Raw genomic sequence first — 22,768 nt, 5'->3', positions numbered from 1 at the left:
TGAAGCATAAAGTGAGAAAAAGTGCCGCGTCTCCTTACTTGCCAAGTCGTTTGTGGCGACTGTCCAGTGACTCTTCCTGCTGGACGTTCTTTACTGTATTTTTTTTTTTAATTTACTTGTTCTTCTGGTGCCATGTTTGACTCTTCACCCGATCAAATGTTTCTTCCAGTTTCCTCCCATGTCAACTATGCAAAAACCTGGAGTTGGTCGGCACACACACAAACCGAACATGTAAATACTGTAAGAAAACAACAGCAACAAAACAAACAATATCGGGTGCAGAGGATGAATGTCCAACAAAAAGAAATGTTAAAACTATTTTTCTATATGATGATGTATGTGTGAGAGGTGGAAAACAAGCTGTCACAAGAACACTAAAGGGAATGTTTTTATTAATTTATAAAGTCATTGTCAGCAACAGCTCATTTTGTGTCTGGTTTCTTTGTGTGTCAGATATGTCATTGGGTGCCAACGTATACACTTGCAAGCAAAAAGTAGAACCCTTTGGAATGAGCTAAATAGTTCATAAAATGTGATCCAATCCTACAGTACAGTACATTTGTTAAGTACAGTTCAGTTGTATTCAATTTTTTTATTTTTCCCCTTCAAGTACATTTGCATTAAATCTTTTAAAACTCTTGTTTTCCAACATTTATTTAGGTTCAATTTCAATTCAGGTGGTAAAGCTGAATACGCATACCTCCAAAAACACAATTGTGTCATCCAACAAGTAAGAACACTAGTTGCAGGAGACGGGCGCAATAGCAAGTATGTCCACAAAGTGAAGTCTTCATGCACAATTGAACTAAATTTGAAGGGCGAAGAGATTAGCTTGTTTTGGGGTGAAATCAAACCTGATGCCTTGCGCTCACGGGCAAAAGAAGGTGATGGAGGAGAAATGTTGAGGAAAAAAAAAAAGCGCTTGCTTGTGCAACATGTCCATAAAAGTGCACATTTTTTTAAAAAGAAAAAAATGTCTGCCTCTACAAGGAGTTTGGTGTTCTTTCCTCGCAAACACTTTTCTAACTTGAGCTTTCTGCTCGAGTGGCTCGCGTCTTTTAAAACTAATTAAATGACACGTTGTGCATGGACGTTTATTTCTTGTTTGCTCAGGTATGGACGTTTATTCAGGTATTATAATACTCAGGTATTATATATATATATTCAGTATTTTTAATTTTTTTAGAAATTTTTTTTAAATTGCCAAATTGAATCCCTGGAGATTCACAAACATTTCACAAATTGCTTGTTCAGGCACACAAATAAATCATTCTTTCATTTTTGGTACCTCTTATCTTAACTAGGTTCGCGGGTGTGCTGAAGATCTATATAGGTTTCTTCGGATGAGAGGCGGGGTACACCCTGAACTGGTCGCCAGCCAATCGCAGGGCACATATAAACAAACAACCATTCGCACTCACTTTCACACCTACGGCCAATTTAGAGTCTTCAATTAACCTACCATGCATGTTTTTTTTGGGATGTGTGAGGAAACCGGAGTAACCGGAGAAAACCCACGCAGGCACAGGGAGAACATGCAAACTCCACACTGGTGAGGCCGGATCTGAACCCGGGTCCTCGGAACTGTGAGGCAGATGTGTTAACCAGTCGTCCACCGTGCTGTCCAAATAAATATAAAAAAAAACACGATAGTGTGTGGACATTACCTTTTAAATTATATTTTTGTCCATATTCTTTATTTTCTTATTTTATTTATTTCAGTTGAGCCGGCACGGTGAACGACTGGTTCGCACATCTGCCTCACAGTTCTAAGGACCGGGGTTCAAATCCTGACCCTGCCTGTGTGGAATTTGCCTTCTCTGGGCACTCCGGTTTCCTCCCGCATCCCAAAAACATGCGTGGTAGGTTGATTGAAGACTCTAAATTGCCCGTTGGTGTGAATATGAGTGCGAATGGTTGTTTGTTTCTATGTACTCTGTGATTGGCTGGTGACCGGTTCAGAGTGTACCCCGCCTCCCCCCCGAAGATAGTTGGGATAGGCTCCAGCAGCCCACGACCCGAGTGAGGATAAGGGGTAAAAAAAAAAAAAAAATGGATGGATGGATGGATGGAATTTCAGTTGATATTTTTTTATTTAATGAGCTTAGAGTAGGGACTTTTGTATTTTTTAAAAACAAATTTTATCCCTACCCTGAGCCGTCACCTTTTCGTGATGGAGGAGTTTGTGTGTCGGCATGATGCTAGGAGCAAAATTGTCTTGGACTTTATGCACCATACGTTTACTTTTACAAGAGTATTTATATTAAGAAAAAATGGTGTTTACTCCGCTACAATTATCTACTTCACTACTTACATTGATCAATAATCAATAATCTTGCGTGCAAGATCTATTTTTTATCTATTTTTCGAATTTTGTTTTCGACTTCGTCATCGGGTGCCTGTGCGCTAAGCCAACGTTACCACTGTGATGTTCGCCTCAAGTTCACCAAGCAAACGACACAAAAAAGTAATATGTCCGCACACAAAGTCTTTTATTGAGCCAATCAGAGTGACTCGTGACAGCCACGCGTGACTCGTGTTTGCATTACAAACTACGAAAAACAACAGCTTAACATGCAGCGGTCTTGTCACTGCCCAAACCTGGACATTTCAGCCCACTTCACACTTGAGAAAACACCTTCCGGTAAACAGCAGAAGTTTTTGCTGTTGCTTTGGCTGTGCATATGGCAACATTAGCACTATTTTACGGTCACAACTGTAAAACGTGCTGTTTCTGGGGTGCGTTCTGCGCTCTGTCTCTCTCGCTCACTCACTCACTCACTCACTCACTCACTCACACTCTCAATCAATTAGCCCGGTCAACAAACAGCTTCTTCATTCCAGTCAATTTAGTGGATAAAGCAAATGTTGTTTCTGTAAGGCCATATGCATGTGTTGTTGGTTTTGGGCACTTCAAAATTGAAATGGTTGCAGGTGTGTGTGGACTCCCATTGAACATGCGTTTGAATGTGATCTGTTACTTCTGAACACAGCCACATACCAGTAATAAGAGGGAGTGCATCCTTGTGCAAGCAGATTTATTTTTATTTTATTTATTTAACCAGTTAAAACAGAACTCTTTCGCAATGGTGACCTGGCCAAGAAGGCAACAAGTTTAACGTCAAGTCCAAGTCAATCAGATACAAGTTGATTTCAGTTGTTTACTTTCACCTCCCCTCTCAACAAGATACAATAAATCAATTGACTTAATGGTCACATTAATGGTGAAAAAAAGTTTTTAAATGATTTATCTTGGTCAAAATTCTTGTATACTTTTTATATCCACTGCAGCCTTGTTCCTGTTTTTGTAATCTGCCTGGTGAGCCTACATTGTTGTGCTGTTTAATAAGTGGATACAATATAGTATAGGACCATTTCTTGGAGGTGAATTTGCCTTAATTTGTTATTTTAGAACTATTTTATTTGAGTATAATATTTGGCTACTCTACCCACCTGTTGTGACACCTAATGGGACAAACCAAAAAGCAACAACTAGAGCTCTCTTTCTCCAAATTTCCCTCGTTTTTTCTTCTTCTTTGTTCTGGACAGTCTTGTAAAGACAATGAGATAAATGTAATTGGATAAGTGTTTTTGATTCATACTGAGTATATATTTGAATAGAAATGGATATTGAAAATAGGATCATACACTAAAACCAAGCGATGGCTTTCAATTCGAAAAATAACTGGAGCACTTTGAAGCCAAAAAGTACAACTGTACTTACAGTCTGGTTGTTTTAGTCAGGATGGTGCTAAAATATCTTTTCTCAGTTCCCTTTCCTGCCTTATTCCCATTATTTCCCATAATTTTCCATGGGAAATTTGCACCTTTGCAACCCTAGTAGATCCTGAGTTTGAAGACCTTGCTGATCCTGGAGGTGGCGCTGGAGTACACCAGGAAGTGGCCTCGCTTTGTGCTAAAGTGTTCCCAGTCTCTGCAGCCCAATGTGGGGAGTCTGTGGACCGCAACAAAGCCCTCCGCGCCCTGCCACCTGAAAGACCGACCACACCGGGAAGACTGTCAAGATCGTCAAGAATGCCAAGATTTTCAAGAACGTCAACACTGTCAAGATCGTCAACATCATCAAGACAGTCAAGACTGCACTAGGTGGACACCACACTGTTCACTAAAATAGGTATTCAAGTCTGGGTTAGAGTTTCAAATTAGGGTTTCAAACCATGGTTTTGGTCATTAAATTAGGGTTCAGGGAAGTAAACTAGGGTTTCAAGATAGAGTTAGGGTTTTAAATTGGTGTATGAATCCAGGATTCAGGTTTGAAATTAGGGTGTTTAAAAAAAAAAAAAAAGGTTAGGGTTTAAAATGAGGGTATCAAGCCAGGATTAGAATGTCCAGCCTGGGGTAAGATTTCAAACCAGGGTCAGGTTTAGGCCTAACCCTTAAATTGGGGTTTGCAGACAAGGTTACGGTTTTAAATGGTTTTCAGGGCCGCCACTGACCTGTACACCACACTCTTTAGCGAGTATGAGCTCCCGTCATGAGAATTGGCTACCACCAACAATTTCTCCTCACCCAACGTGAAGAACTCCCAGTCCAGGGCACTGAACAACAACAAAAAGACAGGAAGCGCCACTTTATACTGTTTTTACACTTTACACTTTTTTCCTAAATATTTGCTTCCGTCATTATTTAATTAATTAGGAATCCTCAAATTATTATTATTTTTTTTTAATATTCAAATAATTGTTTTAAAAAAAATACAATATTATTTAAATAAAGAATTTTAAATGTTTTTGTTTTCAAACGATTGGTTAATTATTTATAATGGAATTAATTATGAATACTATAATAAAACATTATTTTATCTTTATAAGAAACTGTTTTGCAAATGAGAACAACATTAGTCAAATAAGCAATTTAAACAATTTTTTCAAATAACTGGTTAAAACACTGGTCAACAACAATTGTCAAAGATATTTTTGCTGATTTATGACACTTTTGATGTGCTGAATCCAAATATCACATTGGTTTTGCATCAGGTCAACCTTTTGAACTATGTCCGCGTTTTTGTTTATATGTATAGGTATTTTCGCTTTAGAGGTTCAAATAAACGGAGGTTCATGGTCTCAATTTTGAACAATGATGATGTAACATACAATTTACAGGTACTTTTATCAATGTCTACTATTCAGTTTACAGTAAGCAAGGTTAGTAACATTTGATTACTAAACTGTGAACAACTTAAAGAAAAAAAAAAAAAAAAAACCTGACCTGAGCAAGAGAAACAAAAGTCCTCCACGTAGTCCAGACGCTCGCTATGAAACTCGCTTACAAAAGTCTAAAATCAGTTGAAAAAAAGATAACTTACAAAAAAATTTAACAGTGTAATTATTTTATTATTAAGCATAGTTCACCATAAAGTACAAACGTACAAGCATTAAAAAGTAAATTCATGTTTTTAAAAATATTTGATTCTAATCAAAAGATCAATAATTTCATTTGACAAATGAGCATGAAATATAATTTCCTTATAAAAAAATAAATAAAATACAGAAATACTATTTGAAGGTTTTTAAAAAGTAATTGATTTAATTTAAATCAATAGTAAAATGTACATGGCGTATATGAGCTACGAGACCAGGGTTATTAGAGTTTGAGAGGCAGGTGTGTGCTGACTCCCATTTAACGCAAGTTTGACTGTGATTGGTTTATCATGAGCACAGCCACACCCCCTGTTATAAGAGGGTGTCCATCCTTGCGCAATCACATTATTTCAGTATCCCCTTCGAAAAGATTTTTTTTAAATTGAGTTTTAAAGGTTGTAGGTCAAGGCGCCACGGTGGTGGACGACTGCTTAGAGCGTCTGCCTCACAGTTCTGAGGACCGGGGTTCAAATCCCGGCCCCGCCTGTGTGGAGTTTGCATGTTCTCCACGTGCCTGTGTGGGTTTTCTCTGGCTTCCTCCCACATCCCAAAAACATGCGTGGTAGGTTGATTGAAGACTCTAGATTGCCCTTAGGTGTGAATGTGAGTGCGAATGATTGTTTGTTTGTATGTGCCCTGCGATTGTCTGGCAACCAGTTCAGGGTGTACCCCGCCTCCTGCCCGATGATAGCTGGGATAGGCCCAAGCACGGCCGCGACCTCTCGTGAGGAGAAGCGGATCAGAAAATTGATTTGTATTGCTTGATTTCTTTTACCTATGTTTGTACGGTGACCTTGAATGACTTGAAAGGTGCCTATAAATACAATTATTATTATTATTATTAATTAATTGAAGTACATGCGGGATCCCCCTCCTCTGCCCCCCCCCCCCCCCCCTCACCCCCACCTCACACACACACACACACACACACACACACACCTGTGGGTAAGGATGTCCTGGAAGCGTTCAAAGGTCCAAGTGAGGGTGCTGAGCTCGTAGATGGTCGAGTTGATGCTGTAGCGACTTGAGCCTAGCCACAACGACAAATTCTGACTGTTGGCCACCGCCAAGAAGAAGCGTCCGCCCAGCTCGAATGGCTCCCAGTCTGTCGCGCCCAGCGTCTGCCGAGAAAACAGACCAGATCTGACCAAGGTCCGACCAGGCACCACCAGGTCCAAAGTTTTGGAAAGGTTGGGATTTGGAATGTGCATTTCCATAGGAATCCAGAACACCAATCATGATGTTTTATAAGGTTTGGAACTCTAACCGAAATGTTATGGAAGGTCAATAACTCTAACTGGAATGTTTTGGAAGGTTCAGAACACTAACCAGGCAATTCTAGAAGGTCCGGTACACTAAACGGGATGTTCAGCAGAGTCCAGAACACTAACTGGAATGTTCTAGAAGGTCTGGAACACTAACAAAAATGTTCTGGAAGGTCTGGAACACGAACTGGAATGTTCTGGAAGGGCCAGAACACTAACCAAAATGATCCAGAAGGTCCGGAACACTAACGAGAATGTTTCGGAATGTTCGGAACACTAACCAGTATGTTCTGTAAGGCCCTGCACCCTCACCAAGATATTCTGGACGGGCCAAAACACTAACCGTGATGTTTTTGAAGGTCTGAAACAATGATCAGATTGTCTGTACAGTCCGGAACACTAACCAGAATGTTATGGAAGGTTCGGAACACTAACCTGATTGCTCTGGAACATCCGTAACACAAACCGGTAAGTCGTAAAATTTCAGTCCACTAAATGGGATGTTCAGGAGGGTCCAGAACACTAACTGGGAATCTCTGGAAGGTCCCGGAATACTGACTGGGATGTTCTTGAAGCTCCTGAACGTTAACCTGAATTTTCTGGAAGGTCTGGAACACTTACTAGAATGTTTTGGAAGGTTTGGGATATTAATTGGAATGTTTCAGAACACTAACCGGGTAGTTCTAGAAGATCCGGTACACTAAATGGGATTTTTAGGAGGGTCCAGAACGCTAACCAGGATGTTCTAGAAGCTCAACACTATCCAAAATGTTCTGGAAGGTCTGTATGACATACTGGAATGTTTTGGAAGGTCCGGAAACATCCGTCCATCCAGATGTAAATGGTCGAGCCGATGTTGGTGGTCCGGCCATCAAAGGTGTTGGCTACCACCAGGAAGTGGTACCGTCCCATGGTGAAGAACTCCCAGTCGTACGCACCCGATGTGGACAGGGTCTGGTTCACCTCAAACAGCTGCAGTGAAGAAATCAAATTATGGTTTCAAGCTCAAGGTTACAGTCATTAAATCAATATTTCAGGCCAGGGTTAGGGTTTAAAATTGGCGTATCAAAGTTTCAAATAAGGTTTTTACGAGTCCAGTTAAATTTTTTAGATGTGTATCAAGCCAGATTTAAGCAAAAAAAAAAAAAAAGCAGCAGAGAGCACCTACCTTGGACTTTGGGTTCCACCTGTAGATGACGCTGTTGATGTTGTGATTGGATGCTGAACACACCAATGACATGTTTTCATTTTGCATTCAATATTTTGCCATTGAGTGCTTCTGTTGCTGTCGCCTACCTCGTCTGTGATTGGCTACCACCAGGAAGCTGTGGTTGTGCATGTTGAAGGCTTCCCAGTCCAGGGCAGCATACGTCTCCAGGCTTTGATGGTGCACAAAACGCAGCCGGTGACTGTTCCACCGGTAGATAACAGACAGCTCTCGGTCCGCCTCCCTGGAATTGGCCACGACCAGGAAACTCTGACAACCAATCAAAGGCGGGGGCCTCCAGTCACATGACTTCACCCTAGTCAGATTTAAGCCACCAATTCTTGCGACTAAAACTTGGGAAAGACTCTGCCCCCCTTTGACTTGGTATTCAAAACAAAACTAAAAGTGTTCTATCCATATATGTGTGATATCATCTGCAGCCAATCAGAGCCCAAGAGAGTGAAATCCCACGAGACTGCCTAAATGTTGATTATTTCTTATCCATAAACTTTTATTTACAGGGATATGACTGTCAAATGCTGTCTATATCCTGTGTAAATATCTTGATGGCAGTGCAGTTAGGTGCCATGTAAATGGAACTGCGACATAGTGGGTTGACTGTATTTAGTTGTAAATGAAGGGTAAAAAATTGCAGCTCACCTGACCGTCGATGGTGAAATGTTTCCAAGCGCGAGCCTCGCGAGTGCTGATGTTCTGGTAAAGTCTGAAAGAGCCCTTGGTCCACCTGTAGATCCCTGAGCCAGGCCCAGAGTCCCTGTCAGACGCCAGCAGAAAACAGTCAGCCACGTAGTGTGCGGCATGGCCAGAAAAGCCTTGTCACCTGTTGGCGGCAGCCAGGAAGAGGCCTACGGACGGGATGGAGAAGACTTCCACATCAAAGGTTTCTGAGGCTGTGTACAAGTCCTGGAAGTCCTCCACGTAGTCCAGACGCTCGCTATCTGCAAACACACCTGCTATATTCAATTCAATTCAATTTTATTGAAAAACATTTAATAATCTGAAACACTATGCACCGACTAAGGGAATTTACCATAGATCTGCCAGTAATTTTAAATCTTCAAACAACTGTGACTTTATCCCATAGAGCAGCAATACAGCCAAACAGATCATGCAGCAATACTCACAGGCATTCATAGTCTCTATTAAACAATATTATTGATTCCCAACACAAGTCCATGTCAGAACACTCACCGCCCTGAAGAGTTTTCCACGTGACTCCGTCACACACCGACATCCTTTTCCGAGAAATGTTGAACCACAGCTGACCGTCTTTTGAGCGGGAACACTGAGGGCGACTCCCCGACGTCACCCTGGCCTCCGCCTCTGGACGGAAACACATTGACATTATCCATCTCTCTGTCCGTCTGTCTGTCTGGCTGTCCATTCATCATAGAGACACTGAAGAATCTGGGACTAAACAGGAAGCTTCTGTGGTCCCAAGTGGTCCAAGTGGATGACAGTGTGTTCAACACTGCCTTTCCTCAATACCAGAGCCCCTCAGGGACTTGTAAACGCCCCCCTTCTACTCTGCTTTGGTGGGTGGATGACGACACGCTGCTCTCGAGGGAGGTGGAGAGCCTCACAATTCACTCATCGGGGCCAGCAAAACTCTCCGACTTCTTATACCTTAGGCCTTCTTGGATTTGACGACACTTTCATCTTGTTCGTGGCCAAGAATGATGATTTGAGATAGTGTTTTGAATCATGAGTGTGGTCACACCTTCACACCTACACCTGTGTGGTGCCGCAGTGCACATGCCACCAAGGTTGATATCACCCTCAATGATACAATGAGGATAATTGCCAGATGCCTGCGTCCCACTTCCACTGGCCTACTACCAGTACTGTCAGGCATTCCCCCTGCCAGCCTGACAGAGAAAATGCTATCTACCAGCTTACTCAACAAACTGTACCGAATGAAGAACATTCTCTAAAACAGCTGATCATTGAGGCACATTATCTGAGGTCTCGGAAACTGAAATCCCGTCATCTATTTTCTCACTATACTGCAGGACTTCATGACTCTTATTACACCATCTTAGGAGTCTGGAGTACCATTTGGGGAAAAAAATGGCAAGACCAGATCAGTTCACGGTACTCCCCAACACCAAGGCTCCACCTGGTTCAGAATTGCCCTGGAAAGACTCAATCATTTTCGGAGTGGTGTGGGCCGTTTCAACAGCAACATGTACTGCTTGGGGCCTTATCGAATCACCATCTTGTGTCTGTGGACCAGAACTCCAAACTACACAACATCTAATTCATCACTGCTCTATCCGTCGACCTCGTGATGGCAACGTGGATCTCGCAGCACTCGATGAATGCACACTCCAATGGCTGCAGCCCTTGATGTAACAACGGGACCTTTGCTGTTTTATACGCAAGAAAAAGAAGCGTGGTCACAGACTAGATTAAACTAGCAGAGAGAGCTTCTACTTGCAAAATTAAAATGTAATTCTTCTTCTCTGTGGTCAGCTGAGGTTATCGCCACTTCTTCAGATCAAAATTGCATCATTTATTTGCTCCAATGAAGTACAGTAAGCCATTACACACCTCTTTAGGAAACTAATAATATGACATGAAATTGCTCCCTTGTCCCAAAATTTATAAATGATGTGATCTTGTAGAAACTGTAATCCAGTACAGGTAAATAGCCAGGAATACAAAAATGCAGTTTTCGTGGGATTCAAAATGGTCGAAAGTGGCACCAATAGAACCAAATGTACAATTTGATGTAAAGAGTAAATTATTAATATGGTATATTGAAAGAGCTGAAATTGTAAATGATTAAATCTGAGAAATATCCCCACCCTTGGGAACTTTCATTATATTTGCATTAACACAACTCAAATGGTTTTGGGGAAAAAAGGTAAGCGAGGTGGCTACGGTAAGCGAGGTGGACACAAAAGGCCACCCAGCACAGAGCCCACAGTCTTAATGTCATGATCGGTGTTTTTGTTGATTAGATTATATTTAGTTTTGTTTCATGTTATGTCTTGTTTTCTTTTGTCCAGTGTTCATTGCTTGTCTTGCTCGTTAGGTTTTCGTTTTCACCTGCTATGGTCAGCCCAGTCCCTTGTGTCAACCAATCAGCTCCCTCCAGCCAGGTGTGTCTTGTCCAGGTGTGCCTCATTGTCTGGTTTTCTGTCAATTAGTTTGTATTTAGTTTGCTGCTTTCTTTCAGTCTGTGTCAGTGCATTGTTGTCATCCATGACCTTCTTGAGTCTCCTGTTGTTTGTATTGATGAGTGTTTTTTGTTTCATGTTCCGCGCCTCTATTGTCAAGGCCAACTGGAGCTGTGACCGTAAGGTAGTCTGTGCCTGTCGTGGCGGCAATCCCCGAACACGTTGGTGGAAACCAACGGCGAGGGATGCCGTCAAGGTGAAGAAGGAGTCCTATCGGGCCTTTTTGGCCTGTGCGACTCCTGAGGCAGCTGATGGGTACCGGTTAGCCAAGCGGAATGCAGCTTTGGTGGTCGCTGAAGCAAAAACTCGGGCATGGGAGGAGTTCGGTGAGGCCATGGAAAAAGACCTTCGGACGACTTCGAGGAAATTCTTGTCCACCATCCGGCGTCTCAGGAGGGGAAAGCAGTGCACCACCAACACTGTGTATAGTGGGGATGGGACGCTGCTGACCTCGACTTGGGACGTTGTGAGTCGGTGGGGAGAATAGTTCGAAGACCTCCTCAACTCCACCGACAAGCCTTTCCATGAGGAAGCAGAGTCTGGGTTCTCTGAGGCGGGCTCTCCTATCTCTAGGGTTGAGGTCACCGAGGTGATTAAAAAGCTCCTTGGTGGCAAGGCCCCGGGGCTCAATGAGATTTGCCCGGAGTTCCTAAAGGCTCTGGATGTTGTGGGGCTGTCCTGTTTGACACGCATCTGCAACATCGGGGGGGGGACAGTGCCTCTGGATTGGCAGACTGGGGTGGTGGTCCCCCTTTTTAAGAAGGGGGACCGGAGGCTGTGTTCCAACTACAGGGGGATCACACTCCAGCTCTAAACCCTGGGCAGGGGGCTCGAGGGTGCATGGGAGTTCACCCAACCAGTCTACATGTGTTTTGTGGACTTGGAGAAGGCGTTCAACCGTGTCCCTCGGGGAGTCCTATGGGTGGTGCTTCGGGACTATGGGGTACCGAACCCCCTGATACAGGCTGTTCGGTCCCTGTACGACCGGTGTCAAAGCTGGATCCGCATTGCCGGCAGTAAGTCGGACTCGTTTCCAGTGCGGGTTGGACTTTGCCAAGGCTGCCCTTTGTCACCGATTCTGTTCATAACTTTTATGAACAGAATTTCTAGGCGCAGCCGAGGCGTAGAGCTTTTTTGGTCTGGTTCGTTGTGGTAAAGAAGGAGCTAAGCCGAAAGGCGAAGCTCTCGATTTACCGGTTGATCTACGTTCCTACCCTCACCTATGGTCACGAGCTGTGGGTCGTGACCGAAAGAACAAGATCCCGGATACAAGCGGCCTAAATGAGTTTCCTCCGCAGGGTGTCCAGGCTCTCCCTTAGACATAGGGTGAGTAGCTCGGTCATTCGGGAGGGGCTCAGAGTAGAGCCGCTGCTCCTCCACATCGAGAGGAGCCAGATGAGGTTGCTTTGGCATCTGTTTAGGATGCCTCCCGGACGCCTCCCTGGCACCTCCCACCAGGAGGAGACCCCGGGGACAACCCAGACCACGCTGGAGAGACTACGTCTCTCAGCTGGCCTAGGAACACTCAGAAGAGCTGGATGAAGTGGCTGGGGAGATGGGAGTCTGGGCGTACCTGCTAAAGCTACTGCCCGCGCAACCCGACCTCGGATAAGCGGTAGAAAATGGATGGATGGATGGATGGATAATTTAGTATCTGCTTCCAAAGGCCTTTTTTTTTTGCTTTTTTTTTTTTTTTTTTTTGAATATATACTGCATTCCTCCCTGCTTCCCTGCGCTTGGATCCACCTTTCGCTTTTAACACCACAAAAACCTTCAATTGTAACAGTTAAACACCCACCGTAGGGGTAAAGTGGACTGAGACTTCCAGGACTGAGGGGGACGGACACGAGGAACTGCGGTACGAGCAGATGGGCCAATTGAGGCTCTGAGCTGGGACACAGTCTGGTAGTGGCATCCGAACCAGGAACAAGGACCAGTTGACGTATTAAACCCTGAAATCAGAGGCTCATGAAATTCCATCACTGCTGCTTTGGTCTGGAAATTCAGAACCAACCGAGACTCACGGAAAAACGGTGGGTTGTCCTCTTCCGGGTGCCGATGTAGAACCTGGACCCTCTGGTGCTCAAGGCGGCCGGAAAGGAGCGCACCTGTGTTCTGGGACAGCGCATGTTCATTAAAAAGATGCCAGTCCTGTTCACTGGTCTCTCCAAATCCAGTCCAGTTCATTCACACACTGTATCTTTCAGATGTGTGTATTATGAAGGGATTCTTAGGCTTTTTGACCTCGGGGCCCAACCTTTCCTTTACAAAGTTGTTGTGACTTTTAAGGTGTCCCATCAGGGGTTGCCAGAGTCAATTGCCCTTTTTTTTTTTTTTTTTTTTTTTTTAATTCTGGCATTCGTTTTGGTAATAGTTTGTTAAATTAATTCATATTTTTAAAGAAAAAAAGCCCGAAAGGGTAAGGTGCGTCCCCCTTTCCATGGGCTCACCACCTGTGGGAGGGGCCATAGGGGTCGGGTGCAGTGTGAGCTGGGGGGTGGCCGAAGGCAGGGACCTTGGCGATCCGATCCCCGGCTACAGAAGCTGGCTCTAATCACATTTTTCAAGAAAGAAAAAATATTGACTCAAACAAAGACTTTAAAAAAGGAAAAAGCTAACTTGTCCAAGAGAAAAGTCACATTTTCAGCTCCGAAAAAGTAATTTTAAAATTGTTAAAAAAAAAGGCATATTTTCAGTCCCAGTCACATTTTCAGCCCCAAAGAAATACATTTTTTTTTTTTTTTTCAAAGAATTATTTTTTGCATTTTTAAGAGTCAAATTAATTTTTTACAGCTGCAATATTATAATAGTCGTATTTTTTTAAAAGAAAAAAAACACAAGATCGCAAAATTTAAGTTGTATTTCTTTTAAAAGAAAAGTCGAAGTTCATGAGAATAAAATTAGATTTTTCCAAGTGAACACGTCGTCATATGAGCATTCAACTTTTTTCTTTTTAGAGAAAAAGGGTTAACTCTGTGATCAGTTGTATATTCCACGACTACATTAAATCATCCATCCATTTTCTGAGCCTATTCTCCTCACTAGGGTCGCGGGCGTGCTGGAGCCTATCCCAGCTGTCATCGGGCAGGAGGCGGGGTACACCCTGAACTGGTTGCCAGCCAATCGCAGGGCACATACAAACAAACAACTATTTGCACTCACAGTCACACCTACGGGTACTTTAGAGTCTCCAATTAATGCATGTTTTTGGGATGTGGGAGGAAACCGGAGTGCCCGGAGAAAACCCACGCAGGCACGAGGAGAACATGCAAACTCCACACAGGCGGGGCCGGGGATTGAACCCCGGTCCTCAGAACTGTGAGGCTGACGCTCTAACCAGTCGTCCACCATGCCGCCTACATTAAATCAAAATCACTTAAAATATAACAATGGAAAATCTTCTGAAATGAGCGGGAAAACTGGACTCGCGGTGGCACTTGCAATGACAAGTTGGGATTCCAGAAAAGGAGCAGTCGTACACCTGAAGACTCACAGCTCAAGCTTCAGTCCACAATCGACAGTCAGCGCGGCATCCACTCCGCTGACTGCCAGCACCATCGTGTGCCAGTGATTATCGTCCAAGCTGAACTCCTTGAAGCTCAGCCGGAGCCGCCCCCCCGTGCCTGGAGGATTGACCAACAAATGGACGCGGTTGTGTGACACACGCAAGCCCAGCAACAGCGAGTCCGCCTCGTTATCCACCACAGACAAGATGTATTCATGTTTCTGGAAGCACAGGGAAGGTTCAGTCGGGTCAGGAACCAGGGCCAGGAGAGACTCAAACAGAACAACTAGTTTTATTTATTTTTTTGTGCATAAAAAAGTTAAGTATTTCATTTGTCATTGCACTTTGTTGTTATTTTGCATTACAAATTTTTGGACAAAAAGGAATGACATGTTTACAGTGAATGCAAAGTATACCAGTTTATTTTTTTTACTATTAGTAGGCCCAGATCAGGAATTGTCAAAGTGTAGTCAGAGTACCGCTAGTCATACGCGGGCTGCCTCTAGATATACACAAAAGAATTACTGAATGAAATGTTGAAACTGTGCATAATGTTACAGTGGCTTAAACTTTTTCATATACACTATACACTGGAAGCTCGATAAAACGGACCCCGGTATAACAGATATTGGATAAAACGGACCGTCGGGACTGAACAATGTCTCCCAAAATAGCCATTTAGTTCCAGAATTTGCCACTGGTGCTGTGGCTGTACTGGGCATTTTAGGCCATGAAAAAAAATCTACAAAACAATAATTTTGTACTGTACAGTAAAATGGGTGCATATGGCCTCAAATAAAAAAAGTGCTTCAATGTAATGGAAAATTGGCTGTATCAGACGACCCCCGCCCCTGATAGTCCACTATATCGAGGTTCCACTGTATTGCCAAAAGTATTTGCTCACCTGCCTTGACTCACAAATGAATTTAAGTGACATCCCATTCCTAATCCATAGGGTTCAATATGAGGTCGGGCCACCCTTTACAGCTATAACAGCTTCAACACTTTTGGGAAGGTTGTCAACAAGGTTTAGGAGTGTGTTTATGGGAATTTTTGACCATTCTTCCAGACACGCATTTGTGACGTCCCACATTGATGTTGGATGAAGAGGCCTGGGTCTCAGTCTCCGCTGTAATTCATCCCAACGGTGTTCTATCGGGTTGAGGTCAAGACTCTGTGCAGGCCAATCAAGTTCATCCACACCAGACGCTGTCATCCATGTCTTTATGGACCTTGCTTTGTGCACTGGTGCACAGTCATGTTGGAACAGGAAGGGACCAGCTCCAAACTGTTCCCACAAAGTTGGGAGCATGGAATTGTCCATAGGTATTCTGAAGCATTCAGAGTTCCTTTCACTTGAACAAAGGAGCCTGAGAAACAACCCCGCATCATAATCACCCCTCCACCAAACCTTACACTTGGCACAATGCAGTCAGATAGGAAGAAGAAGAAGAAGAATCTTTTATTGTCATGAACATGCATGCATGCACACGAAATTTCTTCTCTGCATTTAACCCATCACGGTGAACACATACACGTTAGTATATATAGTAAAATGCCTCATTGACTCTAAAACACTCAGGCTATCTCTGCTTTTTATCACAGCAGACAAAGAGGAGTCTCAATACTAGTTCATAAAAGACTACTTTTTACAATAAATAGTACAGTAGCGGATCTAGAAGGCCGATACATAATTATACAGGCTATAATATTGAACAAACTATACATAATTTTCAATGTATACGCTCCTAATAAAGATGACCCAGCCAAATATATTATAGCAGTATATGGATGACTCTAGACTTGTTGACATATGGAGGTTAAAAAACATACAAAAAAAGAATACACATTTTTCTCGTCGATTCACAACTCTTTCTCAAGAATATATTTTTCTTCTCGCAAAGAATTCTGCAGCTCAAAGAATTACCTCAAAAATAGATCCAATCAGTCACTAATGGTGTAGAGGTACACTCGCCTGATTTTGGTGCAGGCAGTGTGGGTTCAGTTCCCACTCAGTGACGGTGTGAAGGTGAGTGTGAATGGTTGTCCGTGTCTACATGTGCCCTGCGACGAACTGGCGACCAGTTCAGGGTATAGTCCGCCTTTCGCCCGAAGTCAGTTGGGAAAGGATCCAGCGACCCTGAACAGGATAAGCGGTATTGAAAAGGGATGGATGGATGGATCCAATCATCATCAGTGTCCACACACCAATTTGTCTCTCCCTAAAAAAATTTGTGAAATCTGGGACCTCCACCAACACAACACCACAACATGTGAGAAAGAATGGGATGATTTTTTTGGAGATTCAATGACTCCCTAACCATACCACCATCTCTGCTGTGGGAAACCGGGAAATCAGTAATGAGAGGTCGAATCATATCATACTCTTCGTACAAGAAATAACAAGAACTAAAATTAGAAAATGAAATTGAGGAAAAAAGTTAAACATCTTAGAATAATATGCAATTAATCCGACAGGTACGCTTGGAAACCCACCTCAAAATGACGTGCTGTGGCCCAATGGTTAAGATCATCGCCTACCACTGTGGGGGACTGAGGTTCAAGACCCTAACCGGACCAGCCGCCAACATCCGGTTGTGGTGTCCTTGAGCGAGACGCTGATACCCCGAACTGCTCCCTGGGCAGCTTGAGCTGCCCCCTGCTCCAGTGTGTTCCACTAACAAGTGTGTGTGTGTTCACTGTGATAGGTAAAATACAGAGAACAAATTTTGTGTGCTTGCATGCATGTTCATGACAATAAAGGTGATGATAATGATTCTTCAAAAGACAATCATCAATTAGATGTCATCTTATCAAAAGGAACAGAATTTCTACAACAACAGTTAAGATACAGTAACTTTGAGTACAATAATAAATCAGGCTAATTTCCTGTGAACCAACTTCATCAAAGAAATCAAGAAAAAGTATTAATTACAGTTACAGCCATCCAAGATTCGAACGGCAACTGTACAGTCAGCTTATGCGCATCTTTGAGCAACCCAGACCAAAAAGAAATTGAAACTTTTGTGAAGGATCTAAACATTCCTCAATTAAATTAAGAAATTAAAGACAGTCTTGATGCTCCTTTAACCATCAAATAATTACATAATGCATTAAAAAAAATGCAATCTGGAAGAGCGCCTGGCCCAGACGGAATTTCCGTCAAATTCATTAAAAATTTTTGGCCAATACTTGTACCTCTATTTTGCAAAACAGTCATGGATATAAATGATAAAGGTCAAATGAGTAGCCATATAAACACAGCTCAAGTAATTACTATTAAAGTCAGGCAAAGACCCCACTCTCCCGGCTAATTATCGGGCCTTATCACTGATTAATGTAAATATCAAGATTATCTCGAAAGCCCTTGCAGGAAGACTTGGAAAAAGTACTCCCATCGATAATCCACTATGACCAGACAGGTTTCATTAAAGGTAGAAGTTCCACAAATCATGTCAGACATTGTTAATAAGCATGTCGCAGCATAAAAATCTAAAAGTAATCATCATGTCACTTGACGCAGAGAAGTTTTCGATAAAGTTAACTGGTCTTTCCTGTCTGCAGTGCTTTGCAAATTTGGCTTTGGAGACTCATTTATACATTGGATAGCAACTTTATACAACTGGCCAAAAGCGACATTCAAAACGAATAGGATCACATCACAAAGTTTTACTCTACAAAGAGGAACCAGACAAGGGTGTCAACTTACACCAATGCTATTTGCAATATTCATCGAACCCCTTGCTAGCGCTATACGTCAGAGTGCTAATACTAAAGGTATCTTGCTAGTGACAGAACACAAAATAAATTTGTATGTTGATGATATTCTTCTTTATTTACAGGAACCAAGGTAATTTGTTCAGGCAATCTTCAATCTCATTAAAACATTTTCACAAATATCAGATTACTCTATCAACTGGGCAAAATCAACAATACTCCCAATGACAGCAAACTCATGAAATCCTGCAAATCAAATCCCAGATTACCCCACTCCTATAGAAAACATTAAGTATTTAGGTATTAATATTTCGGGAAAAACTCCCAGAGCTAACCAATATAAATTACACACCACTTATGGAAAAAATCTCAGCTGATTTAATACGCTGGAATAACTTGCCTATATCACTACTGGAAAGAATAGCCACAACAAAAATGAAAACCTTATCTCAAATAAACTATTCATTCTCAATGATCCCATTTAAGACCACTTTTAAATAGTTACAAACATTAGATTTTGCCGTAATAACATTTTATTCTAAAAAATAAGAAAAGTAAACATGAGGGAGGCCTAAATGCTCCCAACTTTAAATACTATTAGTTAGCTAACCAATTAAAATACCCCAACTCGGGGGGTGGGATTGGGTCCTAAATACAAGCAGCACATCGACTGTCCTACCAGGGAAAAAAACATTTTAGACCACTGCTATACTACACTAAAAAGCGCATACCGTGCTATACTTCTTGCCGCCCTGGTCTTTGTCTGCTCACTGCTTAATTCACTTAATACCGACGTACAGGCAAGAACTTAAATGCGCGAAGCTTACAGTGAAAACAGTGAAAAAGTGGACCAATGAAGCAAAGATTGGAACTTCAAAGCTGTTTAGACTGCACAGACTGGAGTGTCTTTAAAAATTCAGCTGGCAGCCTGGATGAATATACGGACACTGTCACATCCAATATCAGTTTCTGTGAAGAGGTATGTGTACCAACAAAGTCATTTTGCACATTCAACAACAACAAGCCGTGGTTCACTGCCAAACTTAAGCAGCTTCGCCAAGCTAAGGAGGACGCATATCAGAGCGGGGACAGGACCCTGTATAATCGAGCTAGAAACTAGCTGACTAAAGAAATTAACATTGCAAAGAGGAACTATGCAGCAAAGTTGGAAAAACAGTTTAGCGCTAACGACTCTAAATCAGTCTGGCATGCATTCCAATTGCTGACTAATTACAAGCGACAATCCCCCCAAGCTGAGAACAATAGCACACTAGCCAACGGCTTGAATACCTACATTTAAATTGAATCCTTGTTTCAGTTTTTTTTTAATTTGCTATGCATCTTTGCTATAAGTCGGTGTTCATATTGTGCATAATGTTACAGTGACTTACAATAATCATATACTTTTCAGGTATTAAACATCTTCCTCTTTTTTAATGAACATTTGGCCTCCTACGCTACTGAATTAGAATTTTTGTCATTGTGGTGGTACGTAGTGAAGTCGTAAAGAACCACGGGCCTAGATGATATTTAGTGTTCCGCCTCAGAGCCAGCCAAAGGCACAATACAACTAAGCACCTGTGACCACTGGGGGCCTCCCAAGAGCAATTAACAGTCAACAGAGCTTTGAGTAGTACTAAAGAAAATGTTTGGATTAAGGTAGTTTGTTTTGCTTTTGGCTAACAAAAACGATCTATATATGGTGGACCTTTTTAGTGAACTATATAGTCCACTATATTTAAATTCCGATTGATTCGTGGGTACGGCAGGAATCAATAATTCTGAACGCAGCCTACAACATAGACTGGAGTAGATGAGAATAGTGAGAGCCGTGACTCTAGCTGACTACAACTACAGCAAACTGTTTGGATGTACGTCACCTGTTGTCTCAGCCTGGGCATCTTAAACGTGGCGACCAATGAGAACTCAGCTGGGAAGAAGTCACAGTTGGTGAAGATTTGATTGGCAGCATAACTCAGCAATATTGCTGTGGCGTCAGCCAATCTGAGACCTCTGGACCCTCCGGACTGTACCATCTGCACCTGAACAGTTAGCTGATTGGTCAATGGATTGTCTGATATCCCAGGGTTGATGATGTGAAAATTGGGCTTTCAAACCAGGGTTACGATTTCAAGCCAGAGTTAGTCTTATAAAACTGGGGTTATCGACAACATGTCATTGTCATACCTGTGGCGATAAGGTTTGTCCGGGCTGGGGCAGAACTCTGGCCAACAGGTCAAAAGGCTGCAAGTCTGGTGAAGTGATCATTCCAATGAACCAATCTGATTACAGCAACATCGTGATTACATGTAGCGTGAAATCGAGGTGTCAACGGGTACCTGTGCAGGGTCTCCAGCCATGACTCGGGACTGTGGCGGCAACCAGTACCCCGGCGACTAGCAAGTTTGACCAGCATGTCAACATGGCAGCCGCTTGTCTTCAAGCACACCTTAGTGGGATGCTTGTCCAACACCCACCTGGCTCACGGGGCGCGTCTGTTCAGGACCATCAGGACGCCTCTGGGAAAAGTAAAGGGGGGTACGAGTCGTGTTGAGTCTCCCTATTTATGTTTCTGTGTGGAGGGAGACTGCACACTTAAAATTTTAGAACTGAAGAAGGGGGTCTCTATTTCTGTAAATAATGTGTTACTGTATTTAAAACCCTAACCTTGTTTAAAACCCTAATTTAATAATCCTGACTGTGGTTTGAAACCAAAACGCTGTCTTGAAAACCTAATTTACATAACCGTAACCCTACCAGACAATCCATTGACCAATTGACCATTCCAGTGCAGACGGTACAGTCCAGGGGTCTCCGATTAACGAACACCACGGCAGCATTACTGAGTTTTTCTGCCCATCAAAACTTAACCAACTGTGACTTCTTCGCTGCTTAGTTCTCAAACTGGAGTATCTGAAGAAAACCCACTTGAGTAAAAGGAGAAGATGCAAACTCCACACAAGAAGGCCGGAGCCTGGATACGGGCTCACAACCTTTGAACTGTGAGGCGGATGTGCTAACTAGTCGCCCACCGTGCTGCACAGATTAAGTTCATTCATTCAGTCCTTCATTCATTTTCTGTACCGCTTCTTACTCGGGTCGCGGGCGTGTTGGAGACTATCTCAGCTATCTTCGGGCGAGAGCCGGGGTACACCCTGAACTGGTTGCCAGCCAATCGCAGGGCACATATAAACAAATAAGCATTCACACTCACATTCACACCAACAGGCAATTTAAAGTCTTCAATTAATCTAGCATGCATGTTTTTGGGATGTGGGAGGCAGAGGTGGGTAGTAACGCGTTACATTTACTCCGTTACATTTAGTCAAGTAACATTTCTGATAAACTGTACTTGTCAGAGTACTTTAAATGCACTTTTTACTTTTACTTGAGTATTCATGTGAAGAAGGATCGCTACTTTTACTCCGTTACAATGATGGACATGCTGTTCGCTACTTTTATTTATCCATTCTTGCGTGTGCGTGTCTAATTTTAGACTCCATCTTCAACGTTTGCATAGGGCGGCTGTTGCGCCAATCAAACGGGATCAGGTGTGTGTCGACTCCCATATATTATTATTATTTTTCTTTTTCATTTGATGCGTGCCTGCGTGGGTTTTCTCCGGGCACTACGGTTTCCTCACAGATCCTAAAAACATGCGTGGTAGGTTGATTGAAGACTCTAAATTGCCTAGAAGTGTGAATGTGTGTACGAAGGGTTGTTTGTTTCTATGTGCCCTTTCATTTGGCTGGCGACCGGATCAGGGTGTACCCCACCTCTCGGCCGAAGATAGCTGGGATAGGCTCCAGCGCGCCCGCGACCCTAGTGAGGATAAGCAGTTCTGATAATGGATGTTCATGCTGTGATCTATAAAAAATAAAAATAAAAATAAAGTTACTCACAATTTACTCTTTGAGTAGGTTTTTTTTTTTTTTTTGGATGACACTTTTTACTTTTATTTGTCATATTATTCTAGCAGCACTCATACTTGAGTACAATATTTGGCTACTCTACCTGGAGAACACCCACGCAGGCACGGGGAGAACATGCAAAGTCCACACAGGCAAGGCCGGATTTGAACCCTCGTCACAACTGTGAGGCAGACGTGCTGACCAGTCGACCACCGTGCCACCCCAGATGAAGTTCTCATGCATTAAAGAACATACCGGAAAGGTTTGAGAAGAAATTGACACTAAGTAAAAAGTATTTTAAAACAGGGAGTGACTGTTCAGCTGTCCTCCTGACTTCCACTGAGAAGATCCTTTGTCAGTAAAATGCATCATGAATTCATTTGGGTTGGTCAAAATTTCAAGAATGGCTTCTCGATGTTTTTTTCTCTTTTTCTTTTTGTACAACAGCAAAAACATGACATTTCCACATACAGAAGCTTTGTAAGGTTTCTCCATTTTAGTAACACGACTTGATTGCGACATACCGTTTCATCTGGAGTCTTGGACGCCTCGTCTGACGATTCTGCTTGGTTTCTT

General features: G+C 42.7%; 1 protein-coding gene across 1 annotated transcript; it reads right to left on the bottom strand.

The window, feature by feature from the left end:
• Nucleotides 1-3,837: 3,837 nt before the first annotated feature.
• On the bottom strand, nt 3,838-22,768 carry LOC133410753 (thrombospondin-type laminin G domain and EAR repeat-containing protein-like). Its single transcript, XM_061692248.1, has 16 exons — nt 22,717-22,768; nt 20,621-20,800; nt 20,469-20,533; nt 20,162-20,323; nt 14,553-14,785; nt 13,084-13,174; nt 12,858-13,011; nt 9,066-9,197; nt 8,695-8,812; nt 8,514-8,628; nt 7,943-8,123; nt 7,815-7,867; nt 7,442-7,618; nt 6,321-6,502; nt 4,458-4,559; nt 3,838-3,991 (listed from the first exon to the last, which is right to left on the bottom strand). Exons 2-16 carry the CDS (start codon nt 20,703-20,705, stop codon nt 3,838-3,840), a joined length of 2,004 nt encoding a protein of 667 aa, XP_061548232.1. The 5' UTR covers nt 20,706-20,800; nt 22,717-22,768.

The sequence above is a fragment of the Phycodurus eques genome, chromosome 12, assembly GCF_024500275.1.
Source record: "Phycodurus eques isolate BA_2022a chromosome 12, UOR_Pequ_1.1, whole genome shotgun sequence".
In the NCBI taxonomy this organism is placed as follows: Eukaryota; Metazoa; Chordata; class Actinopteri; order Syngnathiformes; family Syngnathidae; genus Phycodurus; species Phycodurus eques.
Note: the sequence above shows the minus strand (reverse complement) of the source record. Positions and strands in the feature narration are given on the sequence as shown.

Bases quoted from the DNA above. Each gene is read 5' to 3' on its own strand.
- LOC133410753 (XM_061692248.1), bottom strand. From the start codon at position 20,705: ATGTTGACATGCTGGTCAAACTTGCTAGTCGCCGGGGTACTGGTTGCC. The intron at 13,012-13,083 runs GTGAGTCTCGGT...CTCTGATTTCAG, and splicing joins GGACAACCCACCGTTTTTCC to GGTTTAATACGTCAACTGGT. The intron at 8,629-8,694 runs GTGACAAGGCTT...GGCGTCTGACAG, and splicing joins TTCCTGGCTGCCGCCAACAG to GGACTCTGGGCCTGGCTCAG.